This window comes from Topomyia yanbarensis, chromosome 2 (assembly GCF_030247195.1).
Source record: "Topomyia yanbarensis strain Yona2022 chromosome 2, ASM3024719v1, whole genome shotgun sequence".
Classification (NCBI taxonomy): Eukaryota; Metazoa; Arthropoda; class Insecta; order Diptera; family Culicidae; genus Topomyia; species Topomyia yanbarensis.
Genome location: NC_080671.1, coordinates 97,938,935 through 97,963,585, shown reverse-complemented (window position 1 = coordinate 97,963,585; position 24,651 = coordinate 97,938,935). Strand labels below are relative to the sequence as shown.

Below are 24,651 nucleotides of genomic sequence, written 5' to 3'. Positions count from 1 at the left end.
TTTACATCTAATCTGCTGGCTAGATGCCCTAATACGCTTAAAAGCTATAAACACGTGAACCCCAGGACCAATTTTTAAACGAATTCTATTAAAAATCTCCCTGCTCGCATTGCACTTACGGAATGCACAGTAGTATATAGGACCTGTACACCCAAAACTGACCCTGTAAGCTTACATTAATGCAATAAATGCGAGCGAAAATTGCAAGCGTTCTGGTAATGTGCAAAAATTGCAAGAAGCTTCCTTGCATGTAATACAATACACAGAAAACCGAATTTTGCCTATGTATAAGCGATGTATGTGTATTGGTGACGCATGCGTTAGAAAAAAAGACAGCTGGAATTGAAAAATGAGCCCCGCACGGGGAGGTCACTAATCAACACTTAATCCATCCAACCATGCGATCAGATAATTATGAGTCACATATAGGGGAAGATGGGGTAAAACGCACCCCCTAAGGAAATATGATCATAACTAAGCTATAGAACATCAATTGGGAGAATTTAATTAATGATATCGTGTAGCCAACATTTTCCTCTGTAATCAAACTCATAACGCTTTGCAAAATATTCAAAAACATGAAAATAATTCAATTTTTTTAAATCATTAGAAATCACCTTTTGAAAAATAAGCGGGGCAAAACGCACCTGTGCGGGGGCAAAATGCACCACAACAACGGGGCATAATGCACCGCAACAACGGGGCATAATGCTGGGAGAACAAGCAAGTAGTTTTGTTTTCTAACGAGATTTCACAAAAGTGTGCCATTAAATAGCCTTAGGTTATGCAATTGGTAGGTTTTCAGAACGATTTTTCTGTTTTCGATTAAGAACCAGCAAAATCACAAAAAAGGGCATTTTGCCTCCGATGGAGCAGAGATAAAAATTTGGCAAAAAGTGAAATATTTAGTAGATTTTTCACATGTAGTGCAACAGAATAATGAACAACGGTATAAATAGAACTGGAATGGTCTAATATAATAGTAAAACAGTATTTGTAAGAGCGGAAAATCCTTGTTGCGCGAGCCACAATAATTACATGAGAAGAGCACGTAATTGTTTTTTGTTTATTTCTCGAGCTGCTATTGATGTACGGTTATCATACTTTGACAGTGTTTGTTTACTATGGCGAACTTCCGACTGGAGTTACCATTTTCTAGAATTTTTCAGTTGTTTTCGATATAATCAAGGGGTGCATTTTGCCCCGGGGGTGCGTTTTACCCCATCTTCCCCTAAACACCACACTTCACGATTAATGAAAAAAGTAAAAGACGCACCCAGATTTGAATTCACGTCCTTGCGCATCGTTGCACTGACTGTAGGCACTGTTCTATCTTTCTACATGTTGAGAGAGTGTTAAAACTCGTACAATAATTACTTCCGCAATGCTGCCTCGTTTCATGATGTTGGTGAGGATTGAATAAAAAGTAGACGGAAAATAAAAACTCGCCTTGCGTTGCTATACTAACCAGCATAGGCACGTGAATTCGGTGGTAATCCTTTGTCAGTGTGTTGATGAAACGTATGGACGTATAGCGAGAGATGAAGCCTTTTTTATATGCTGGCAACAATTGCAAGCCGCTTTCACTGAAAAATTGCAAGCGATGCTAACATTATTTGCAAGTGATTGTCGCTTGCAATTATTGCAAGAGATTTTTGTTTTGGGTGTAGCAATAGCCAGTGTCGGACTAACATTCCTACTCTTTCCTACTGCGATCTGCGCTTAGACCTGGATTGATCAATAAACAACAAGCTTTTCCCCATCTTAATACTTGATACTTCATACTTAATATTTCATGAAGACCAACAAGGTCAGGAGTAATTTGTTACTCCCAGGCCCTATTATCTATTTATTCTCTGTGCAATTCAACCTAGCCCCGATCAATAACGGAGTTGCAATCAGAAGGCTAGAACAAGCTCAAGCTATTATTAGGTAGAAACAAAATGTCTAGAAACGTACTGAATTCAAATACTATTTTTACAGAAGACAAACTACTACAAAAGCAATAAAAATTTTCGAATAAAGCCTAAGAGTAGTAAACAAACTGGGCCACAACTAAAAAATTATCACAAGCAAGACTATGCAATAATTTTGAGAGGCCCAAAATAAGCCTTCACTTTACTAAACACTTCACTTTTCATGAAGGGCATACTAGTGATTTCACGCTCACGTACTTCATTATTATCAATATTCAAGAAAGAGTAGCAGGTTTATCACTAACAGATCAGAAGAATGATTAGAAATTATGTACTAATTTAGAACGACAAAATTAGAAAGTCTTAATGATGCAGGGAATTAAGAAAAGAGTTCTGTGTTTCTGCTTCTTACGACATCGTCGCTGTTGTGCTCTTATGACAAGCGCCATTTTGCACATTTCGAGAAAAACGATTTTTAAAATTTGAGATTGAATATCTTGAAACCTATAAATGGTACAAACAATTCAAAGAAGACAATTAATGTTTCTATCTATTCTGTATTAATCTCTGAAATATTACGAAGATCGGTTGTCTATGTTGCGAATTTTTACTATAAATGTAAACAAAAGTCGCACTCACACGTGTCATAAGCGTGTATTGATGACAAAATTTGTATGGCGTGTCATAATCGAGCATGGAAAATTTGAGATGCATTTTGAAGAAAATGAGTCAGGGAATCTAGAAAAGATAGTTATTTTTGGTTACAGTGTTGCCATATATGATATATTTCCAGTTGAAAACTTAAAGTGTATTTTTCTCACAATTTGCGTATTTTTCTTTTGAAAATGATTATACCATTGTGTTTCACAGATAGTTTTACACATAATAACACCTTATACATCAAGATAACTTGAGCCAATCCCCAGACACAGTCATTTGAAGCAAAAAATTAAAAATTTCTAAGCACGTTTCTCGCTATATCTCAGTAACTAAGCAGAATGTCCAAATTCTGAAAACGCCACTTTGTAGAGATTTTTTTGACAAGTGGCACATCTAACTCAGTTTACCCCAAAATGGCGTTTGTCAAGATAGCACAACAGCAACGACAGGAGTTCAGTGTATTAATTCATGGTTTCTGCCGCCGGATGCCACACGGCTTCTAAGCTACGTTTACCGGAGCAAGATAGTAGTGATATCAACCTATTAGTGGGTACGTTCTCCTTGCGTTGTCACAATAAATAATATTGTTGACAAGTATTGAAATCTTATTTTGGGTACGGTGTCATTGTCAGAATAATAGAAAACTTCCATTTCCAGTACTGTTTGTCAAAAAACACCGTAGATTTTCATTTGTATAGTCCTTTGCTAGAAAGCTATATATGAACTATACGAGAAACAGTAGGCCATATCCATGAAAATCACTAGAGGCTCCCCTCGAGCAGAAGTGCTGTCACCCTTTCTGCGGTCCCTAGTAGTGAACGAACTGTTGAATGGTCTGAAAGGTCTGGAATTTGAACTAACAGATTACACAGACCGCATTGTCAGCACTGTTAGGGTTAAAGACACAGTCCCAAAAAGTCACACAAAATCCATTTAGAAGGAAATGTAAAGTCAAATTGTACCCACCTATCCTCAATGGAACTATTATCGAATTTGCTACGGAAGTAAAATATCTTTGAGTAAGAATAGATAATAAACTGCTATGGGATCAGCATGCCAACAGAACTATGGAAAAAAAAATTAACATGCATGCATGACTTTTCGAAGCTTCTTTGGGGAAATAAAGGGGCTTTAAATCAAAAATGACGTGCTGGTGTTACACGTCAGTTATTATTGTTTTCGCCAAAAACGTGCGAAAAATTATTCGCGCAAGAACGGTAAAGTATTAAGCAATGCTGTCTTTTAGGATGTTTTAAGATGATCAAAGACCTTCATTTTGATGATATAGTTACAGTGATTAATCCCCCTTGAAGTGAAATATTTGCTACAACTTTGAAAAATAAGATGAAGTTTTCAGAAATGTTGAAGAATTTGTTTTCGCGAACATCTTTATTGGAGACCAACAATTTCTATTTATAGTTCACTCGAAGTCGTTGACCGTTGTTTGTGAATGACCCCTAAATATGTTATTTTTTCGACATAACTTTATAAATATCGTAGATAAAGTTCCAGAAAGTTATTCGTCTTATCAAGGTACATATCTTTTGGGATGAGATTATGGGTCTATCTCTTGCAACTTAGAAGTTTTTGGGGGGTAATTTCTGGAAAAATTAGCAAAAGTATTAAAAGTATTAACGTTTGACCGGGCAAAAAACAGTGCATCCAGCTCTAGTTTCAATTTGAAATGCTACCTCAACACTATAAAATTCAATAGAGTTCACAATTGTCTCTCGTTGTCTCCTAAAGAACTAAAGATGATTTGAAAAACTATGTTTTTCAAAAAATGTAATATTCTTTCGAAAATACTCGAGATAAGAAAAATACGCATTCAAACAAATTGTATATTTTGACGATTGAAACAACTTCGCAGAATATATGAAACCCGTAGGAACGATAATTGAAAAGATATTAAAAAATATTTTTGGGAGTCATCATCCAAATTTAACGAGCTATAGCTTCTTAAGCATTTAAAGAAATGACATTGTGTAGTCAGCAAAGATATTCGTGAAAATAATTTCCACAACTTTTCAAAAGAAGTTAATACATTTCTTTTACAGAAAAAAATATTTGGAGAATCTCACTTATAGGAGGATTAATCACGAAAATCGTAGCAGCAAATGCCAAACCTTGCTATTTTTGATGAGTAGTCTGAAAACACTATTGAAGTAAACTCAGCCTTTTCCACGTTAACAACCATTTAAAATACTTTATTTTTCGAAAATTGCCAAATTGCTGTGAAAATACACCACATAAGCCATTATTGTAATATTTAAACTTGTTCATTTTGATAATTCAAATCATTTTACAGAACGTACTGTCAGAATGATTTTTTTAAAAGTTATATTAATGAATTGGCTTTTAAAGGATCAGCCACTAACAAACAGCAATAATATTTAAAAAAAATTAAAGATAAAGATTAAATATCTTCAGATATTTTGTTTGCAAAAGCTTGCCCTACAACTTTGCCGAAGACATAATTTTAATTTATGTACTTGCAAGAACGTTGCTAAATATATCTCACTTTTAAAGAGAGTTCAATAACAACATCACATGAAAAGGCAGGTCATGTCCACAAATCTCTCCGAAGACGTCATTATCCCAGAGATTTCTCTAACTCGAAAAGAGGCGAGTGACCCTAACTTCGGAATCTCTATAATCAAAAAAACAATTTTAGCAACAAAAGAACAACTGTGCAATGATGGTATATACTTTAATGATTTGGGAACCCAAAGTGAAACGCAAAAAGCAATGTCTGGAACTACCAAAGGTTTAAAAAGTTGCTTGTTTAGCAATCATATGGGCAATGAAATCGGTCTCAATGATTGTCTTGGATGCAAACCTAGCACCATTACATGTTCACGTTGAAGAAAAACGAGTGGGTATTGTCAGAGTCATAACCGTAGTGAAGTAGAATAGGGGAACCCGGGGCTATTCGGATCTACCTAAACAAAATGTCCTTTTAGGTGGATAGATGTGAAAAAATGTATCGGTCAAAGGTTAGTTTGAAATCTCAGCTACATTTTGGTGCCATTAGAGTTCATTTGCACCACTTCATGTCAGCGCTAGGCGACGACTTGCAAAACTCCACGCTTATCCATCCTTTTACAATGTAGGTATAATTCGGACCTCCCTTCGGGGTAATTTAGACCGTCAATTTTTTTACAATGGAAAAAATAAATTGCGTTACAAACGCTTAATCTGGTTTGTCACATCTGTCGATTGTATTATATTTTCTTTGCAATGGCGTGTGCAATCGTCTGCGTAGCCGCAAGCCGCTGAACGGTGGTTGATGGAATAGAGGGTCCGGATAACACCGTACGCTCATTTCGCAGAAAAGGGGTGAGCGTCTTGAAAATATGTGTTTTCACCCAAAAAAAAATCTCTCCTCCGTTATTTTTTCAGTTTTATTTGCTGCTTTAATCACGGTTTTACCATAATAATGATTTTTGTTTTGAGGATCGCAAAAAAATGAAACACGTTGTATCTCCTATCTAAAAAACCCAAAGAATTAGCTTCAGTTATTAAAATTTATGTTTTAGAATGGCGCTTCCACGAATATGTACGACAGTCAGAAAGTCTCCATAAACTTTGTGAAGTTGATTCGAATCTAGAAATGTACACTATCTTCTAAAAGATTGCATTGAAATCAGATATATTTTGAAGATAGATTCCATTTAACCACTAAACTCTGTTTGCTAGGGATTGGACAGAAACTATGATATCTAGTCTTTTACGAGCTCAATCGATACAGCACTTCAGCTGAAAACAGCAATTTAAGAAGCATGTGCATAAACCGACATATAGGGCCTAAAATAATTCCATATTAAAGTTGCAAAAGGGCGAATAAGATTTGTAAACAACTTTTATTTTGATGATTTCTCTTAATTTACTATAATTTCAAAGCAGAAAACAATTGAAATTACTTCTACGAAGGGTAAAAATTTACATTGACGCATATTTTTCATGAAATTCCACTCTGCAGCAGACTAATGAGCGAAACAAGTTTGTTTACAAAAAACAGTTTCGCCCTTTTGACGAATTAATATTGAATTAGTTGACTCCTTCCCAGGACGTCTAGCAGATGCTATTCAAGCTCGAGGAGGATACACAAAGTGTTAAGTTCTCAATTGAAATCTGATTCTTGAATAATAATTGGCTAAAAACTATATTTAGATTTCGCTGCTTGATCAGCAAATCAGAACTTCTTTTCTTGTGAGACATCAGTTTGTTTGCTTTGAAATACAAATCGGGTTTTTTTTCATTTAGGCTCTAGCTTCAATCTGATGCTAAGTTGGTGCTAGATACTGATGATACGAAGTCAAACTGCAATCCATGACTTACTACGACCATAAGACAATTTGAAGAGCATGAAAACACCAAACTCATGCAAGTTTAGAATCAATTTTATCTGCCAGTACTTTATTCGGTTTGATGTCAATTTTTGTAAGTTTTATTGATAAAAACGTTTAGTACTGAAGAAATTAAAAAAAAAATTGTTTCATCCAAATGCGTTGGTGTCATATTGACGTTTTAATTTGTAGGAGAAAAAGTCAATTATGCTGTGGATTAGGAGGGAAATTAACGAACCCTGAGTTGTGAAGTGGGCGATAATGTGAAAATGTTTGATTTCAGTGGGTGAATGTTAAACATGAGATATCTTCATTCATTCATAAAAGAGTCCTCTAGCTAATGTGATGAATGAAGAAATCTGAAGCCACTTAAATAAAAATTAAAAATATCCACTAGCCAGGTAGACGACAGTCCTACCAGTAGATACAATGTAACCGAAGTACTTTTTCGATTGCCATTAACCTATTATATCCTAGCGTATGAAATTTCATACGCGGAACTATCTATCGTTTAACGCGTATTTACTGCAGAACTTTGGCATCTAACTGCTTTATTATTGCACTAATGGGATCATTGCACCTCATATTTCATTGTGAAACAAGACAGCAGCCATTTTTTATAATTTTGTTTACATTTTTGAACCGTGTATAGTTGGGGCAAATGGCGGCTGAAAAGTAAGTAATACATTTAATTGAATTTGATTGTAGCAATTCAGGGACAAAACGTTTCTACAGGTGTAAAAGAAGTGTTGTCTATCAGAAAATCCGAAGAAATATGTCAAACAACTTAAAATTTGTTGTTTTTATTTAAGCGTACGAAATTTTTTGCACCAGATATTTTCATTCTCAAAACCATTTTAAACGGGGATTTTATTTTTCCCATAATCTTTGATACATTTTTTTGTGGAATTGAAGATATCACTGCATTTGGCTCACTTTTTGAAACCCCTGGGTTATAATGGGTTAAACCGGTTAGGTTAGGAAGCCTCTAGTAAGAAATTTCTTACTAGAGGTTCCCTAATCTCACCGGTCTAATATCGATCGAAAAAGCACTTCGGTTACTTTTGTACCGAGTGGTAGGACCGTCATTTACCCAATTGCCATATACCGATCCGAGTTAGAAGGAAAACAAACATAACTGCGCTGGGCAGGCATCATCCATGCTAGCCGGAACGAGTCGCTATATGTCTTCTGCGGCTCTAATCCAGCCGAACCGGCACACAGAACGGACAGTATTTGTTCTCTTCCTCTTCCCTTTCCGCGTGATATTTGTGTTCTATCAAGTCAAGGCGCGAACCGGCACTTTCTCACTGCATAGTTCCCACTCCCATGATTATTATGTTGATAAATATTTGTTTTCTTGTTAATTTATTTTAAACACACTCCACTTCGCCTTTATAGAGCCTTTCAATCGTTGCTATCGCTCTTCTCGGTGAGATGTTTGGAGCAGGGTCAGCAGCGAGTTTTGAAGTGTACAGAAAAAAACTTGAAAGCACCCGCAAATCCGTCATTTGTGGCTCGTCGTTAGACGGTTGTCATAGAGATTTCAAGCAATGTTTTTTCTTCCCGTATGCGAAACGTCAAACTGTTCAGTTTTTTTTTTTATTAATTATTTATTATGTAATTATTTTATTTACTAATACAACGACTGCTTTGCGTTATCCATTTTTCTTCTTCTTTCCACTTTCATTCCAGATGCAGCCAGTGTATTTGGCGGTAAGCACCTATATCATATATGAATGAAAAAAAACCACACTAGACAGACACAAGTTGAAAACGAAAGCCTCATTAGAGGAGAAGGAGATAGATGAACTAACTAGTAACGAAACTAGAACACTACGTTCACTAGAAGACGAACCAACGTCAATGTACTTTGAAATGCGGCTGCCATAATACAAAAAAAGAAAATAATTGCAAGTGATGAAGATAAATTTAACAATATTTCAGTGGCTAGGATGCACAATGAAAAGCTAAACGCGCACCCATAAATAACCAGATATGGACGGAAAATGTGTCACCATTTAGTTAGTGTAGCGTAATAAGACAATAACATGTGATCTACGACGTACTTACGTAGAAATATCAGCCAGAAATTCGGTCGAGTCGAGTCGAGTAGTGTTAGGCTTCATAGAAATGACACAAATTGTAAAGACACAAACCAGGCATAAATTACCGTGAATGTGATGAAAACCACCACAGGTTGTAGTTAATTGTATCACTTGTCAGGTGTGACAGGTTCACTACAATTTCACTTTAGCTTTGTTTTTATGCTCAGCCTCATCATAGTTTCTCTCGCTACACACTCATTCTTTTATGTTTCCTGCTTGTTTTTAATTTTTTTTTCAACCATTCACCCACGAAGGATGAGAAAAAAGAACAGAAAGAGCCAAATTTATGCACGACAACATGGAATTTTTATTAGGATCACATTTCGGCAAACAAACGCGACCACACAAACGGACACCGCTCGTTTTTTTTGGTTTATTAATATTTGTACTACTTGATGGTTATGATACCGACTTAGGGGAAGGACAGCAACAAAAAATGGACAGACTTAATTTTTGTTTCAATTTCTCGAAATGGTGATTACAAAATTTCGTACAACAATTTCTGGTTTAGTTTTTTTTTTATCAAATATTTACTTATAATCCAAATTAGTCAAATGAGCATAGTCATTCAAACTTTCGGAAGCCGCCATTTCAAATCATTTGTATAGTATAAACAGTTCTCTGTCATTCTCGAAACGATTTTTTTAGCATTTTTGTTCGTACAGTTTAAATACCAAATTCTACAACGGAACATCGGTGATTGCTTATATGTGATTCAAAATTTAGTACTGTATATCGTATTACTTGCATGCTTTTTTTTGTAATGTTAGTTTATGTTCCCTACAAGGCTGTGATATTTGACGGATGTTTTATTGTAGTACTAACGTTTGAGTTTGTTTTCAGGCCAAAGGTTAACAGAATGACAGAGAATACCGTTTTCACTATCTCCGAATCAGTAACAATCATTGGACGACACACTAAATTCAAACCATATTACACATACACCAACACAATTATGGACGCAAAATTTTTAGATTAGGGATCCACGGACGAACATAAACATAAACATTAACCACATTATGAGGAAACACACAAATAATATGTCGTGTGGCAAGATTGAAAAAAAAATCGTATTTGTGTGTAGCCTTTGATAATACTAGCTATAACTGAACTAATTCACTAGCTTGGATAAATATCTGAAAGTGTATGTAGAAAAAGTACACACCTGCGCTATACTAGTCAAATGTGTTAGATTTGCAGCAAAAGGGGTTTTTCGCAATTTAATGACGGATCGATCTGTCAGGGTACCGTGTATGGGATTCGTTTCCACTGTAAGGTGGTATTGAAACATTGATTAACACAAATTATACAAACACAACATTCAATCATTTTGATAGTACGTGTGAATACTAGATTAAAGCTGTCAAATATTTTCAGCAACAGTTTAAACAATACTAAATATTGCTTATTGCTTTGAAAGTTGGATTTTTGATGCACTTCGCTATCACACTTTTTTCACGGTTGCCAAATGAAATGATATGAAATCGACAAAAAATTAACTTTTTCCATCAAATTTATTGTAAAAACCGGGATACTGGCAGCCATGCTAACCTTCCAGCTACTAAAAGTAAGAAGAAGTTTGTTTTTGACACTTTTCTATGTCAATAATTTGTCAGGTCGAAGGAGTTGCACTTTTGATTCATCACACTTTCATACTGAGCAGTTCGATTTGGTGGAAACGGTGCAATAATGTTTTCAAGTTTTCTAATGGTATGCAAAGATAATTCATACACTTTTCAAACCAGCATTATGTTTGTTTCATTTGCCGAAGCGTTATGTTTTTTACTGTTTTCAGGTGAAATACGATGAGCTCCATTTTGCAATCTTAACAAACAAGTATCGTAAAACTGTTGACGTTTATGCTTGTCATTTTACTAAACGGAATAAGCTATTTTATCGCCATTTGTCCGAAAATAATTACACCGTCACACAAAATTCCGGAGCAGGCACCAGCCGCTGCTGGCTGGTTCGCATGGTCCAACTAGCAGTGAGAGGATCCACATATAGCAAAGATTGTTGTTAGGAACCCAAAATGAACTTTCAAAATGCAAAAATTACGTGTGTTTTGCACCTAGAAGTTTGGGATTTTTTGACTTTTCTTCTTTTATGTAGAGCAACGGTTCTAAATAGAATTCAACTTTTTCGGGAATTTCTGAAAAGTGGTACAAAAAAGTTACGAACAAGTCAAATTGATGCTGATTTCAAACACAATTTTACGACGCCTATTCCTGCCAAATATATATGCACTTGTATCCAAATTGTTTGTTAGAGTTTCAATTTTCGGTTTCTGGTAAATTTTACCGGTTTTGACCAGGTTGGTAAGTGCAAATCGGTGCCAAATGGAGTCATGTTTAGACTACATAGATGTATTAGAACCGTCATCATGAACCACAGGTTTATTGCCAGAATACTAATAATAAACACAAACATATCAAAAATTAGAATGTGTATATCCATTTCGTATATGGTACGAGTGATCTTGGTCGGTCAGGATTACGAATCCGCTGCCGATTCCGTCCTTACAATAGTATACATTTTTGAATGCTTATAGAAAATTTCATTTAAATTGATATTGATACTTTGACTCAAATATTGACGCGGCATGCTACGTGAAAATCATTCGGATGATCCGGAACATCCGTAAAACTGATCAATTCATGAGTCTAGTCCTAGAACTCTGCAGTTTTTTTTTACGAAAACTTTTGTTTTAGTTGCATTAGCATAAATTCGTAGTTACGAGTGGGAAATGGAACTCGTTGATCACATAATGACCGTCCGGCAAATCTGGAACATCCGCTGAATTTATTGATTTCTAAGTTGATCTTAAAATCAGATGTATCTTGAATACGCATTCGAATGAGTTCATACTTGACTTAGACATAGTTTATTTGGCTTCCGGAAGATCGTGGTGGTTTGAAAATATATCAGAGCTATAGCACAAGACTGATGAATTGATAAGCTCCACGGATGTTCCAGATCTTCCCCGGAAGGTGATTATGTAACCAAAACGGTTCATTTATCAGTTATAACTACGAATTTATGCCAATATACAAGATCGGCATTGACGGATATAAATTCTCATTTTTGTTTTGTTCGTGTTTACTATTAGAATTTTGTCAAAAAATCTGCGATTTATGACGCCGCACAGTGGTCCCAAATTGGAAAAAGACGGTCACTAATGTGTTCAGCTACGTTTTTATTCTTTTGTGTCTTCAGGAAGGTTTATAAAATTTGTTAACGTATATTTTGAGATAGACACCTTAATTTTCATGAAGGTGAATTTTTTTTATTGTTCAATAAAAAAAGATATTGAAAACTGGTTCAATATCTTTTTTTTATTGAACAATAAAAAAAATCTTTTAACTTATACGTAAATTCATATGGAGTAACTTTGCTGAAGATATCATTTTTCTATATATTTTTCTAGGTAAGATGTAACTGTGTTTTTGAAGTTTTCATGTCAACATCAGACTCAACCACTTAGGTTTTTTTCTAAAAAGTTTTAGATATCATCAAAACACATAACATCCGTGAACTGTTGTTGCTGTTAGGCGTTAAATTCAGGATATAAAAGATTATTTCAGTTCAAAAATAGAGAATTATTCTTTTATATCCCAAATTTTACGCCAATTAGGATCGGTGTATCTAGGGAAGTTATGTGTTTTGGTGATATCTAAAACTTTCAAGAACAAACCTAAATTATTAAATCTGATGTTGAAAGAAAATTTCAAAAATTTTAGGGTGCCATTTTAATAACACAGTTATATCTTGCTTGAGGAATATGTAGATCATTAATAATGATTGCTGTGTAAACTAACAGAAGAAAATTTATTTTTTGATTGTTCAATAAAAAAGATATTGAAATCTGGTTAATGAAAATTAAGGCGTCTATCTCAAAATATATGTTAACAAATTTTCTAAAACTTTTCTGGCAACACTGAAGCACAAAACATAACTGGAACCTAGAAAACACTTGACCGTCTTTTCTTCAATTTGGGACCATTGTACGCCGGTTCGGCATACATCTATGTAGTCCAAACGTTACCCCACTCGGCACCGTTTTTTCCACTGACCTACCTAATTTAAATCAGTAATATTTACTACAGAAATTGGATAATTGAAACTCTGGCAAACAATCAGGGTACAAAATCATATAGATTTGGCTTAAAAATATATCATAACACCTATTCCTTACAAAAATTAGCACCTAAGGAAGTTTTATGTTTGCTCAATGGGAGTGGGCGTAGCGTAGTTGGTAAATCGATTGCCTTGTACGCAGCGCACCAGGGTTCGAGTCCCAACCCCGCACATAGGGTTAGAAATTTTTCTTAAGAGATTTTTCTAACCTGAAGAGGCGAATGACCTTAAGGTTAAAACCTCTATAATCTAAAAAAAAGGTTTGTTCAATGGGATTTTTCATATACGTTTCATTTATTTCACATGGCTGAATGCGTTCGCTAAACAGAGCTGTGAATATTTCATATACAGGGTGTTTGGTTCATGGTTAAGAACCTGTCGAAGTATGATTGATTGCCATATTTGGAGAAAAAAAATCGTTCTACGCATACCATCAAATCTCAACCGTTACTAAGTTATTAAACTTTTTGTGTTAAAAACTTAGTTGTTTTAAAATAGCTCTAACTCATGCAATATACTTTGGATTTCAAATCTTTTAGTTCCATTGGATTGGTGAAAAAATGTCCCATTGAATGATGTCCTCATATGTTTCAGTTAATGAGGTTAAGTAACCTTTTCACAGTAATTTAATAAAAATTTAACAATTTTGATCGATTTTTCGTTCATTTCACGATAATATTAATAGTTAACATCACCATTTTAAAAATTCAGATTATTAGGCTTGAAGAGCTGCATAATTTGTTCTTTGACATGATACACTTATCTTTTCTTGTTTTCATGTGTTTGGGTTATTGAACTTGGATATTTTTATCTCATTTTCACTAATACTACCTCTTGTTGAAAATGTATGGCACTTATTGTACCTTTTCTTATTTTTATTCGAAAGCCAGGACAATTTTGCAGAGAAAAATGTATTATTATCTTTCAGTTAAGTGAATTTAGTATTCTTTTAGAAGTAAATTAGTTTAAAGTTAGTGTTATTATTAGCATTTTCGTTATTTTCTTAAAAGAGTAAATAATAAACATCTCCATTATTATCATGGAATTAATGTATCTCAGCAAGTTCTACAACTTTTTCTTTGACTCCATTAAATTATTTTTTTTTAGTTTGGAAGCAAAATCATTTTTATCACCTCGTTTCATATGCAAAAACAACGATTTCGAACCCACTACATTTGTGCTGTGTTGACTATTAAATTGCAGCGAAATGAAAAGCGATAGGGATAAAGTGTCAAATAACAAGTTATAGAAAATGTTAAGGGGCATCAAATGAACAATAGTAACGATAAATTTAGTTGATTAATAATTATAATAATTACAAAACTCTAAAAACGCTAATTTTGAGTTATTTTACTAGTAAAAACTCATTTAATACACTTAACTAAAAGATATTTGTACATACATCGAAAGGAAATTTTCTCAGCTTTCCAATGAATCTTTGGAAATAACGATATAAAGCATATTTTTTAGAGTAGCGTCTTTTAAGCACTTGCAGGTCGATTACAGGAAAAGTTTAATAATGAAATTACAACGAAACGAGAAGAGATAGGAATATCATGTTGAAGAACAAATTATGAATCGTACTAAAAACCAGCTTTTGGATAATAGATATTGCTATAATCATAATTCATTATTTTGAAAAAATTAACAAAACCTCATAAAAAACACCAACTTTTAACTACTTTACAACTAAAAGATAATAAAACTAATTAGCTGAAGGATATAAGTACACCATTCAATAGAAAATTTTCTCACCTTTCCAATGAAACTAAAAGATTTAAAACGTATACTTTTTGATTTAGAGGTATTTTAAGATAAATAAGTTTTTTACACTAAAAGTTCAATAACTCTAGAACGATTTTCTCCAAATATGACAGTCAATCACCCCTCGAGAGATTCTTAATCATGAACCAAACACCCTGTATTTACCTAGTGTAAAAAATAAATAACAATGTAACGAATATTAAAATACGAAAAAAAATCATTTATTGTTTTTCTATTTAGTTGATTTCAATAGAAAAATAAAAAAATTAATTAGAATTTCTTTTAAATTTACGAAATTCTCAAATAAGAATCATTGTCGATTCTAACTTGTTTCTCATTAAAAAAATTTCAAAATGAAAAATGGTATTGATTGATATTTTGTATCAATTCGTATAAAATCTGAGGTTGAAAGAATTAGCGAAAAAATACCGAAATCTGTCCTTCAAATTTTGTTGATTATATCGTAAATTTCAACTTTTAATTATTTTCATCTCTTGAAATTCCAGGCTAGAGGTGGAATACGTTTGAAATATTTAGGAATCGCTGGCTGACTAAATTGAACCAAAATAAAAGTTATACCTTTCGTCCGAAAGTTAATTTACCAATCATTTATAAACAATCAATATAAATCATTAGCCATTTTGCCTACTTTGAGATTGCATATAAATCAGGCCTGTATCCAAGTTTATGTTTCGGGAGAGGCTTGAAAATTTAATTCATACAAGCATTAATTCTGACGACTTGAGAAACTCTATAAAAACTGACAACATTTTGAAAAGTTCTTAGTGAAAACAATTCCAAACCTAAAACTATTGAAACTAGAAATTCTAGAAGCTTGTTACCAGTTATAGCAAAGACTACAGTATGTCGCTGAATCATTGATTTTGGATTATGTTTTTATTGTTTATTTACAAGTTAACCGAATATGACAATCTCTAATGATGCCATAAAGTGGAAAGCATTCTGGACTATTCGTTTATAGGGTGTAGAAGGCGCCAAGTTTGGCAGAAAAATGTCATCCGAAAAATCCGTTTAACGATATTTTACACGAAGCGGCTCATCAACTCGTGGTCTACTTTGATGAAGGAAGAAACTCACGTCAAGGCTATCTCCATGGATAGTAATCAACCACTAGTTGCAGTTTTCCGTTTCAGTGAATATGAAGAAAAACGAATGTCGGAATTCGCCATAAAATTTCTGATCTGGCAGGCGGTGTGGAGAAACTGTCCAACTCTTATTTTCATGATTTGGCATCTTGATACTAATGCCAGTTCTGTGGCATCACACGAATTGGACTTAGACTTTGACTTTATTTTATGATATTTTCATTTTAAATGAAACTTCATTCAAGACTACTACTTTTACATAATGTGCTCGGCAATATAGTCAGACAAGTGAGAGCAACTGTTTATTTATCTGTTTAAATATACAGATCCTTTCACAGACCCCCAATTTTCCATGAAATGGATACTTTTTCTATCACAGAACTTACGAATTAAAAATTAGATTAAGCAAATTCTATTTTTGGGCAAATGAATTTTGAAATTATTTTCATTATTACTTACTTCTTTGTTTTCAAGTTAAAGGAGTTAAATATATTATACGGAACATTAACTACTCTGCTAAACAGCGAACTACTAAACGTAAGAACATCACTTAATACCAATTCCCAACATCCTCTAATTTACATAAAGTTTGTGAAGTGTATGGTTAATGTCGCCGCCAATATAACTTGAAACTATAAATATGGTTGGCTCAATAATTTCAGCATCACTTGCTTCCGACACATGGATTGGAACACATCTCACATTCTTCTTCACCGAACAGACCTTCTTTTGAATTTCTCTATTTTTAAATTACTGCAGCTGATCCAATTCATGTGAAATTTTTGCAAAACTTTAGTCAGCTCCAGTGGCGCACTTTTCAGTTTTTCCTGGCAGTTAAATTTACTACTATTGTTTATATGCCATCGAGTTATGTTTCTGACATACCCTGCTCCAGTTAGCAAAAACAGCAAAATAATATAGACATTGAAATAGTACATTGTTCAATTGGTAACCATAGAAAACGGTAAACATAGGATGCGACTAAAATGTTGCTGTTGGTTGCAACGTTATGTCCGTCGGACCTAATTGGGAACAAATATTGGCAGATATTATGATTGATCGAATAGCAATTGAGAAAAATTACAACCATTTGTTCTATTGTTACTGTGTATAGTTCTTAAATCAATAAAGTTAACAATATACACGCTAATTTAATTCGTGGGTAAGTGAGCTCGCATCTCCTTCTTCTGCTCAATAGCATTGTATTTGTATCTGAAACGCGTTTTAGGTTGTACAGTAACGTTTTTGCTGCTTAGAAGTACACGTGGATCTTTCAACAATTTGGTGATCGTGACAGTATAATCCGGGTGCTCCGAATCATGATCGAATGCATCTCACACTTTCAGGTTGCTCGATCTCGGGCTCCTAGTTTCCAGCCTCCTTGTAAGTCCATCGTACGCGTCGCATTTTCCTCGACGTCAGTAAGTATGGGGTCTGCTCTGAGGTCGACGACCTCTATCAGGTTCTCTGCTGAACAAAACGAGTCTCTCTTCTGGAAGTCAAGAAGTACGTGAGATTTCGTGAAGATGGTTTCGCTCATATGCACGTCAGATTTTCGTATCGCCCCTTTGAGCGCTATGTATAACAATGGATTAGCGAGCGTATCATCCTGCTTCAAACCATCTAACGTTGCAAGCCAGTCGGATGTCTCTCTGGCTATTTGACGCTTAATTTTGATCCATCTAACGTCATACGAATCTTGCCGGTAAGCCTTCTTCAATTGTCATCTACCTCAGCTTGATTTTTTTTATATTTACAATGTGTAAATAAAAATAAATAAAGCGAATTCAATTATGTTTCCATTGGATCTTGTGTCCGGGATTTGTTACTACTACTACTACAGATCTTCTTTCTCGTTGGCAATCCATCCCGATCAGAAACACATACCAGAAATATTTCAAAACTATATCTCGTATTGTTACTTGTTATAAATTTCTGTTATTTTAACTACTAACGAGATCTAATTTATAAGACAATATATTACAAAAATTGTGTTCTGTTGTAATCTTGTTATTTCATTCTGATCGGGATTAGCTGCGTCGCCTGCTGTTGCTTGGGGTTACTTAGTCCGCTTACTCTCGATTTATTGTTTTTGTCCATGCAGTCCTCGCTATTGATTTTGTATAGGTTTTTGTGATTAACTGGTTTGGATTGTTTGTGGGATATACGGGCCATCGTCGCGAAACCGTGGTTTTTCTGATTTACTGTAATGTTTGTTGTATTGATTTGAAGGTAGTAGGCGCATCGCAATAGTCGAAAACGTTGTGCTTAGGTTCGGTTGTTCCGGCATTCGTTGGTGCTGATGTTGATGAGGATTGTGTATTGGGTTGGTTTGCATGTGATGTTGTTACGTTAGAGGTTTTTGTGCATGGTTTTCCGTACTGTGTCGACTTCTTGCAGAACTGGCACGTTGGGGTCTGTCCTTCATATGTACACAGCACGATTTGAGAAATGGTAACGCCTTCTATTCCATGTTTAAAGTTCAGGTTAGAAGATATACCCCCAAAAAATATCTCAGCCCGCATTTTCACAACAGAAATCTTGTTAGAAATATCGGGACGATTTTTTTTTCCAAGTTTCACATTTAACGGGCTATATTGCTTTGTATTATGCTGGTTTCAGTAATCTTTTTGCTAGTATACGGGGATAGATCATGCAGACGCACACCAATCTTAGCGTCGTACATACAAAAGGCTATCTTGATTCTAACATTAGCATGCTCAACGACGTGTTGCATGTTGTTATCCATAGCAAAACTTTCCGTCATGTCCAATACTTTGAGTGTTATCAGTACAGCATGACGTGTGTGGTGGAATTGAATGACAACGTCCGTGAGTCTAAGCACTTCAAATATTTTTTTCATTTTACGAAAACTATGGCGGATTAGGCAATATTGAAAATTGACGGGCTGTTGCTGAAAATTAAATTTAACAGGAAATTTAACTTTTTTGCCAAAACTTTTCCTTTCATTTAAAAAGAAGCTACGATTATTCTAATTGTAGCAAAGTCTAAAATTGAAGTGTTTAACAGTTTCAGCTTGGAGCTTGACTGTCTTCAATAAAGTTGTAGAACAACGCAATTTATACAAGTTTGATGACGATAATCAAGCTCTATCTCTCATATCTTCACATACTGTAACTTCCAGATGAAAACTTAAGGTTGTTTCCTAAAAAACGTTTTATTTTTATAACTTTAATAGTTTTTATTTTACACTAAAGTAACCTTGAGACAACTTGATGATTATTTTAGTGCGCATAATTTCTTCATATTCATCAACTAGTAAACTATTTTCTTTAATAATTTTCGATGATAATAGCTAGATATGTGGTGTCGTAAAACAAATAATTCGCCCTAAAATTATTTTTAAGTTTTCTGAACATAATTTCAGTTTCTAAAGAATACCGCAAAAGTTGTGTGAATAAAACAGTTCTTCTAAACAACGCTAACAAGCACTCTGAACCTTGATTTTAAATTTACTGTGAAATGAAAAGTATGACGGATAGAGCTTACATTTATTCGGCAAACTTTTAGCCAATTTCTGGTTCTACAACTTTTCTGTGGGTAGTAATGCTCTATGTAGAATGATTAAAAGTTTTTCTTTATATTGGTCGAATTAGAACCACCTTAACTGTCATTTTAACAAAAAGAAGGGGTTCTCAAACTACGAAAACTTTCCCAATAATATAATAAAGCTAAGTTGGTTAGTTTTAGTAAGGACTTAAAGTTATTGTTTTCGTTTTGGACCACTGATACTGGCACAAGGCGACTTTTGTTCTGCAATAGCTTTGCTGGCTGAAAGCACTAGTACGAAATAGGGTAACGAGCCTATTTTCGCCATGTTTCTATTATCACCCTACCCATTTGAAGCCGTTGGTTAGAGCAGGATCTGCCATCTTTGTTCAACGTTGTGAGTCAAATGGTAGCGTAACAATAGGGGGACTTTAATTCGAGTTTTCGTTGCTCTGAAACACGAGAATTTCACTCTTTACAGCGAATTTGTGTTATTATCATGATTCTTAACAACAAGGCAAAGCCTATTTGTGCGCATTCCGTTGATTAATTAGTAATTGATGAATTAGTGAGGACCCTCCTTAGTATGGTGAAAATAGGAATTTTACCCTATGTAGACAGCAGACTGTAGGTAGAAACCATTTATTCATTTGTTACACTATACTGTTAATAAGTAGTGCGATTTTAGCTTCTGGTCTGATCGAGATGAGAAAGTAGACTGTTCTTCAACAGTTCGTTTTGTTTTACTGAACCGTACACTGGTTAGAAATCCACAAATATGCGACGAGCCCAAAAAATATATAAGATTTTTTTCAAGGTAAACATATGGTTGATCGTACTTTGAAACATGCTTTGGTATTCGCTGGCAAACTGTCATGCCAGGGGGCGTAGTTTGCCAAACATGAGAGAGAACCTTATGGACAGTATTGAGTATCGCTAGTAATTACACTCAAGTTAATGGCCCTTCTTGTAGATAGGACGTATGAGGCCATCAAACCAACATGTAGGCATTTCTTTTACCGCTCAGATAATACTCAGAGAATCGATCACGCAACACAGGGTGGCACAAGGCTACAACTTTCTATGATCTGAGATTTTATGGTCATCATAACTTATTTATTTCGTCAACTTGTTTCTTGGTGAAAATGAAACATTTTCCATTCTTGCGCATAACGTTTAGGCTTACTGTTCCTCGGCTGTCATCGTACGCGTATAAACATTTATTTCGAATTAACATTTACATCAATTTAGTTCACAAAAATGATTAAGACTTGGTTTGCGTTTAAATAGTTTTTATTCGTTCCAAGGCAAAAATTGTGTAGAAATAATCCAAATTTCAGAATCTATTCACTTTGACTCGACATAATCATTTTATACCTTGATTATGGCTCTAACCGGTCAAATAAACGAATCGTGAAAGACCAAATGTGATCTGCTGGGATTTTGGTCCTTTCACGGAGATTTTTCAGTATTTCAATACTAGTGTATTTTCTACTTAGAATCTTACTCTGTAAAGCGGAACAAACAGTCCACAAGATTTGGGTCTGGATAAGCCGGAAGCCATTGTATCGGCGAATAGAAAATAATTCTTAACCATTCCTGGTTCACAGAGATTCACACTTCCATGCACTGCACCGAAATGTTTGATACACACTAAAAACACTTAATATTACAGTTGACGTAAACAACATTGTATCGTAATTTTCTGACGGATCATATAATTTTAATTTGTAAACTTACCCAGTCAAACCATTCGGAATTTGATTCGGAATCCTGAATGGAGTCAGTATGGATTGCAACTCAAATGCAACAACCGATTCTGAAACCGATTGAGTTGGAATCGGTTGTTGCATTTGAGTTGGAATCCATACTGACTCCATTCAGAAATCCGAACCGGTTCCGGAATGAGTTTAACTGGGTACGAACCTGCAACTCGGTTGCAGGTTCCATTCTCGGTATTTGCGAATGCCAGTTTTATTTTTCTAATGACGCTATGGCCATGCAATTTTTATATCGCTTGTAACATTTCATTTATTTATTGATATTTGATGGATGCATTTTGTTACATCTGATTACTGGCAGCTGCTCTGTTTAGCCTGTCACTCACGATGGACACTATAATACAGCTTTGCAGACTAAATGGCGTAAACACTCCAATGAATCCAAATATACACTAGTTTTTTTTTTCTAAATAACAAATACCACGGCGAGCACTGAAGCTCTTGATCTGCAATTCTACTTTCTTTCAGTGTGTAGCTCACAAAGAGGCAATCTATGCTCTGTGATCTTTTTGCTCTGTTTTACCGCTGGAAATGTAGGCTGTTTCTGATCTCAGCTTCAAAGACACTTAAGCGATCGTTTAGCATTTGTCTAATCGCTGCTCAAGATACTTGTCCGGGACCCGATGTCGGCATATGTTCCCTGTTGGACCAGATTTGGTTAACATGCACAAAACATCAGAAAAAATGTGCGGTGAAAATTTTGGAAATAGGCTTCTTCAGGAAGATAATTAAATAAACTATGGTCATTTAAGTGCTCTTATGGTATTTTTTGCGATTAGAATGGTCAATCATTTAACTCTTCACACCTTCAGTTGTTTTGGTTACAAAACAAACACGAATACAAATCCCAATATTGTTTTTATCAAGCCTAGTTAATCGATCAGAGGAAGACAATTCCTCCGTTTATGAAACAAATCCCAGTAAAAAAGTGCTGCATTCCTATACATTTGACTAGCCGCTGCACACCGTACAAGCGACTTTCAGAAAACAGAAAATCCATTCATCCAAGTAGAAACCATACCCATAGTGAACCACGCAATAAAACCATCTTTTTTCTCTTTCTCTCTCATCAACTGTTTTTCCAGATCGATCCATACATATGGAATGAACGGTAACAACAACAACCGAGCATATTGAGCACGACTCAGCAAAATTCTTTGTCACTGTTTAATTATTATTTAAAACCTAAAGCATAACATATATGAAATATAATAAACGATAAGCAAATCCTAATCAAGCGAAGCAAGCGAGTATCGAAAAAAAACGAATCGAGAAAAAAGAAACGTACGTAGAATAGCGATTGCATTCCGAGCACCAGCGAAAAGAGCGACTGGACAGCACAAGCGAGTGTGCGAGGATGCAGGCAGCTAACAAAAGTGTACATTTGCGTAATGTGTTAAGCAAGCGAAGGAGCCAATCTTTAAAGTTTAACTTTGAAGATCAATAATCAAAAGTGGATACTACTACTACTATTATACTATTACTTAAAGGAATGTACATAGCTTTGCGAATGAAAATGCTTTAAACTTTGTTTTATTGGCTTGTTTCTATCGTCATTAATAACAACAGAAGAACGTTTTGATGGGAGCTCTTTAATGCGAAAGTAAAACGTAGGCGTAAGTTCTAGTTTTTAGTTAAGGTCAATTATTCTTTCCGATCAACGCTCTAGCATGTACGACTAATTTATATTTGAACAATTAACCTTATGTCATCTTTTGTCGTAACTGTAGGTGATCTATACATATATTTAAATGAAAATGAAAAGTATCCCAGTTGAATTGTAATTATTAGAAATATAATATAACAAATGTGACGATTTTTTATATCTGGTGATTTTTACTTCGATTTTACTTTGTTTGAAATCCCTGTTCTCTCGTTTGTGAAAGTCAAATTTTCTGGATGAAAATGGAAAAAATATCCGTTATCAAACGTGCGCATATTTCATAAAAGTACAATAAAATTCCGTTGACAACTCACATAACGAAGAAATTCCTGTCATCGACGTTCCAAATCGATTAATTTAGTAGTTAAACAGAAAGGTCGAATAAGTAAAAACTTGTCCACCTTTTCGGCATCTAATAGCACACTCACGGACTTTGTTTGAGTGCGAATCTCCCGGGACCCTATCGCGCTACCGGTTTCGTTTTGTACCGTCACCGATTGTCCTCTTGGGAACTATTTAGACTTTTCCATAACCTCTACTGCGCCCTTTTCAGCACTTGAGTCAAACAAGCATAGAATAGATTCTAGTCTGCCTTTGAATATGAAAACGAATACACACAAAAATGAAAAGAAAAACAATCTACTTTTCGACCAAATAAAAAAAATGAAAAAATAAAAAATATTTTTCACTGAGTCACCGCTTACATTGAACATCTTCCAGAAAACGGTTGATTGTTTCGATAGTCTTCTTTGTTCGCACTATCCTGTGTTGTGTTCGATATGAACTGTCACTTGCATGTAGTAGGTATGGTTTCCCACGATCTACATGCTCCGTGTACCTACCACAAATTCGTAATTCGTAAGATTTTATTTTTTGATTGTAGAAGCACACGTATTTATTTCTACACTTTAGCTGCCAATCTTGCCTTTGTTAGTAAACTGATTAATGTTAAAGTCAGGCCTAGTAGTTGGCAGGGAAACTGAACGATTCAAGTAATCATTATATCATGTATTGCATATACAACAATGTTAATGGTTTTCTTCGCCGAGTGAAGCAAGAAAAGGTGAAATAAATGCAAATACGAATGCTAATTGTTAAATGGTGTTGAAAATGTTGAAAGAAATGTCCCATCGGTAACGTACTATGTGCTTGGGATAGGCTAGAAAATCAAAGAGCATTGAGTTTTGGAACCAGCTCTAGTCATCAGCTTTTCTAGATCGTTAAGAGCGAGTTGCCATCCAAAGACGGGAGTGTTTTCTATACCAAGTTCCCTCGGTTTAATTAGGTTTTCCGGGAACAAACAGGGTAACATGCCTCTCGTATTTTATTGCTCCTCTAGATGCTATTATCGTCTTTGCAGATACTGGTAAAACTTTCATTCTGGCCTCTGTCTAGGGTAAGTATATTATTGCAATTATGCTTTCTATTATGGAAACAATCTGTGGTGCTGCATTAGAAAGGCTACATCCATAAATGACGTAGCATTTTCGAGTGATTTTTAACATCCCCCTCCCCTATCGTAGCATTTCGTCATAAACCTCTAAATGTCCCCTGGAAATTACGTAGCTTGACGGTAACCCTCCCCCCTTACTTACGTTATCGTTCCGGCTAGAGCCTTGTTGTCTCTTGCTGTATGCAGAAGCCGTCTCCACTCCTC

General features: G+C 34.9%; 1 protein-coding gene across 2 annotated transcripts in view; it reads left to right on the top strand.

Moving 5' to 3' along the window:
- LOC131678928 (protein drumstick) overlaps positions 1–24,070 on the top strand; it is an 88,663-nt gene extending 64,593 nt beyond the window's left edge. Inside the window, exons 3-4 of one of the 2 annotated variants that reach the window (XM_058959378.1) lie at positions 8,621–8,641; positions 22,417–24,067. In XM_058959378.1, coding sequence (XP_058815361.1) covers positions 8,621–8,641; positions 22,417–22,468 — 73 coding nt within the window. In that variant the 3' untranslated portion in view covers positions 22,469–24,067. Of the gene's footprint in view, positions 1–8,620; positions 8,642–22,416 lie in introns of both variants that reach the window. The other variant, XM_058959379.1, reaches the window with a different exon arrangement.
- The last annotated feature ends 581 nt before the right edge of the window (positions 24,071–24,651 follow it).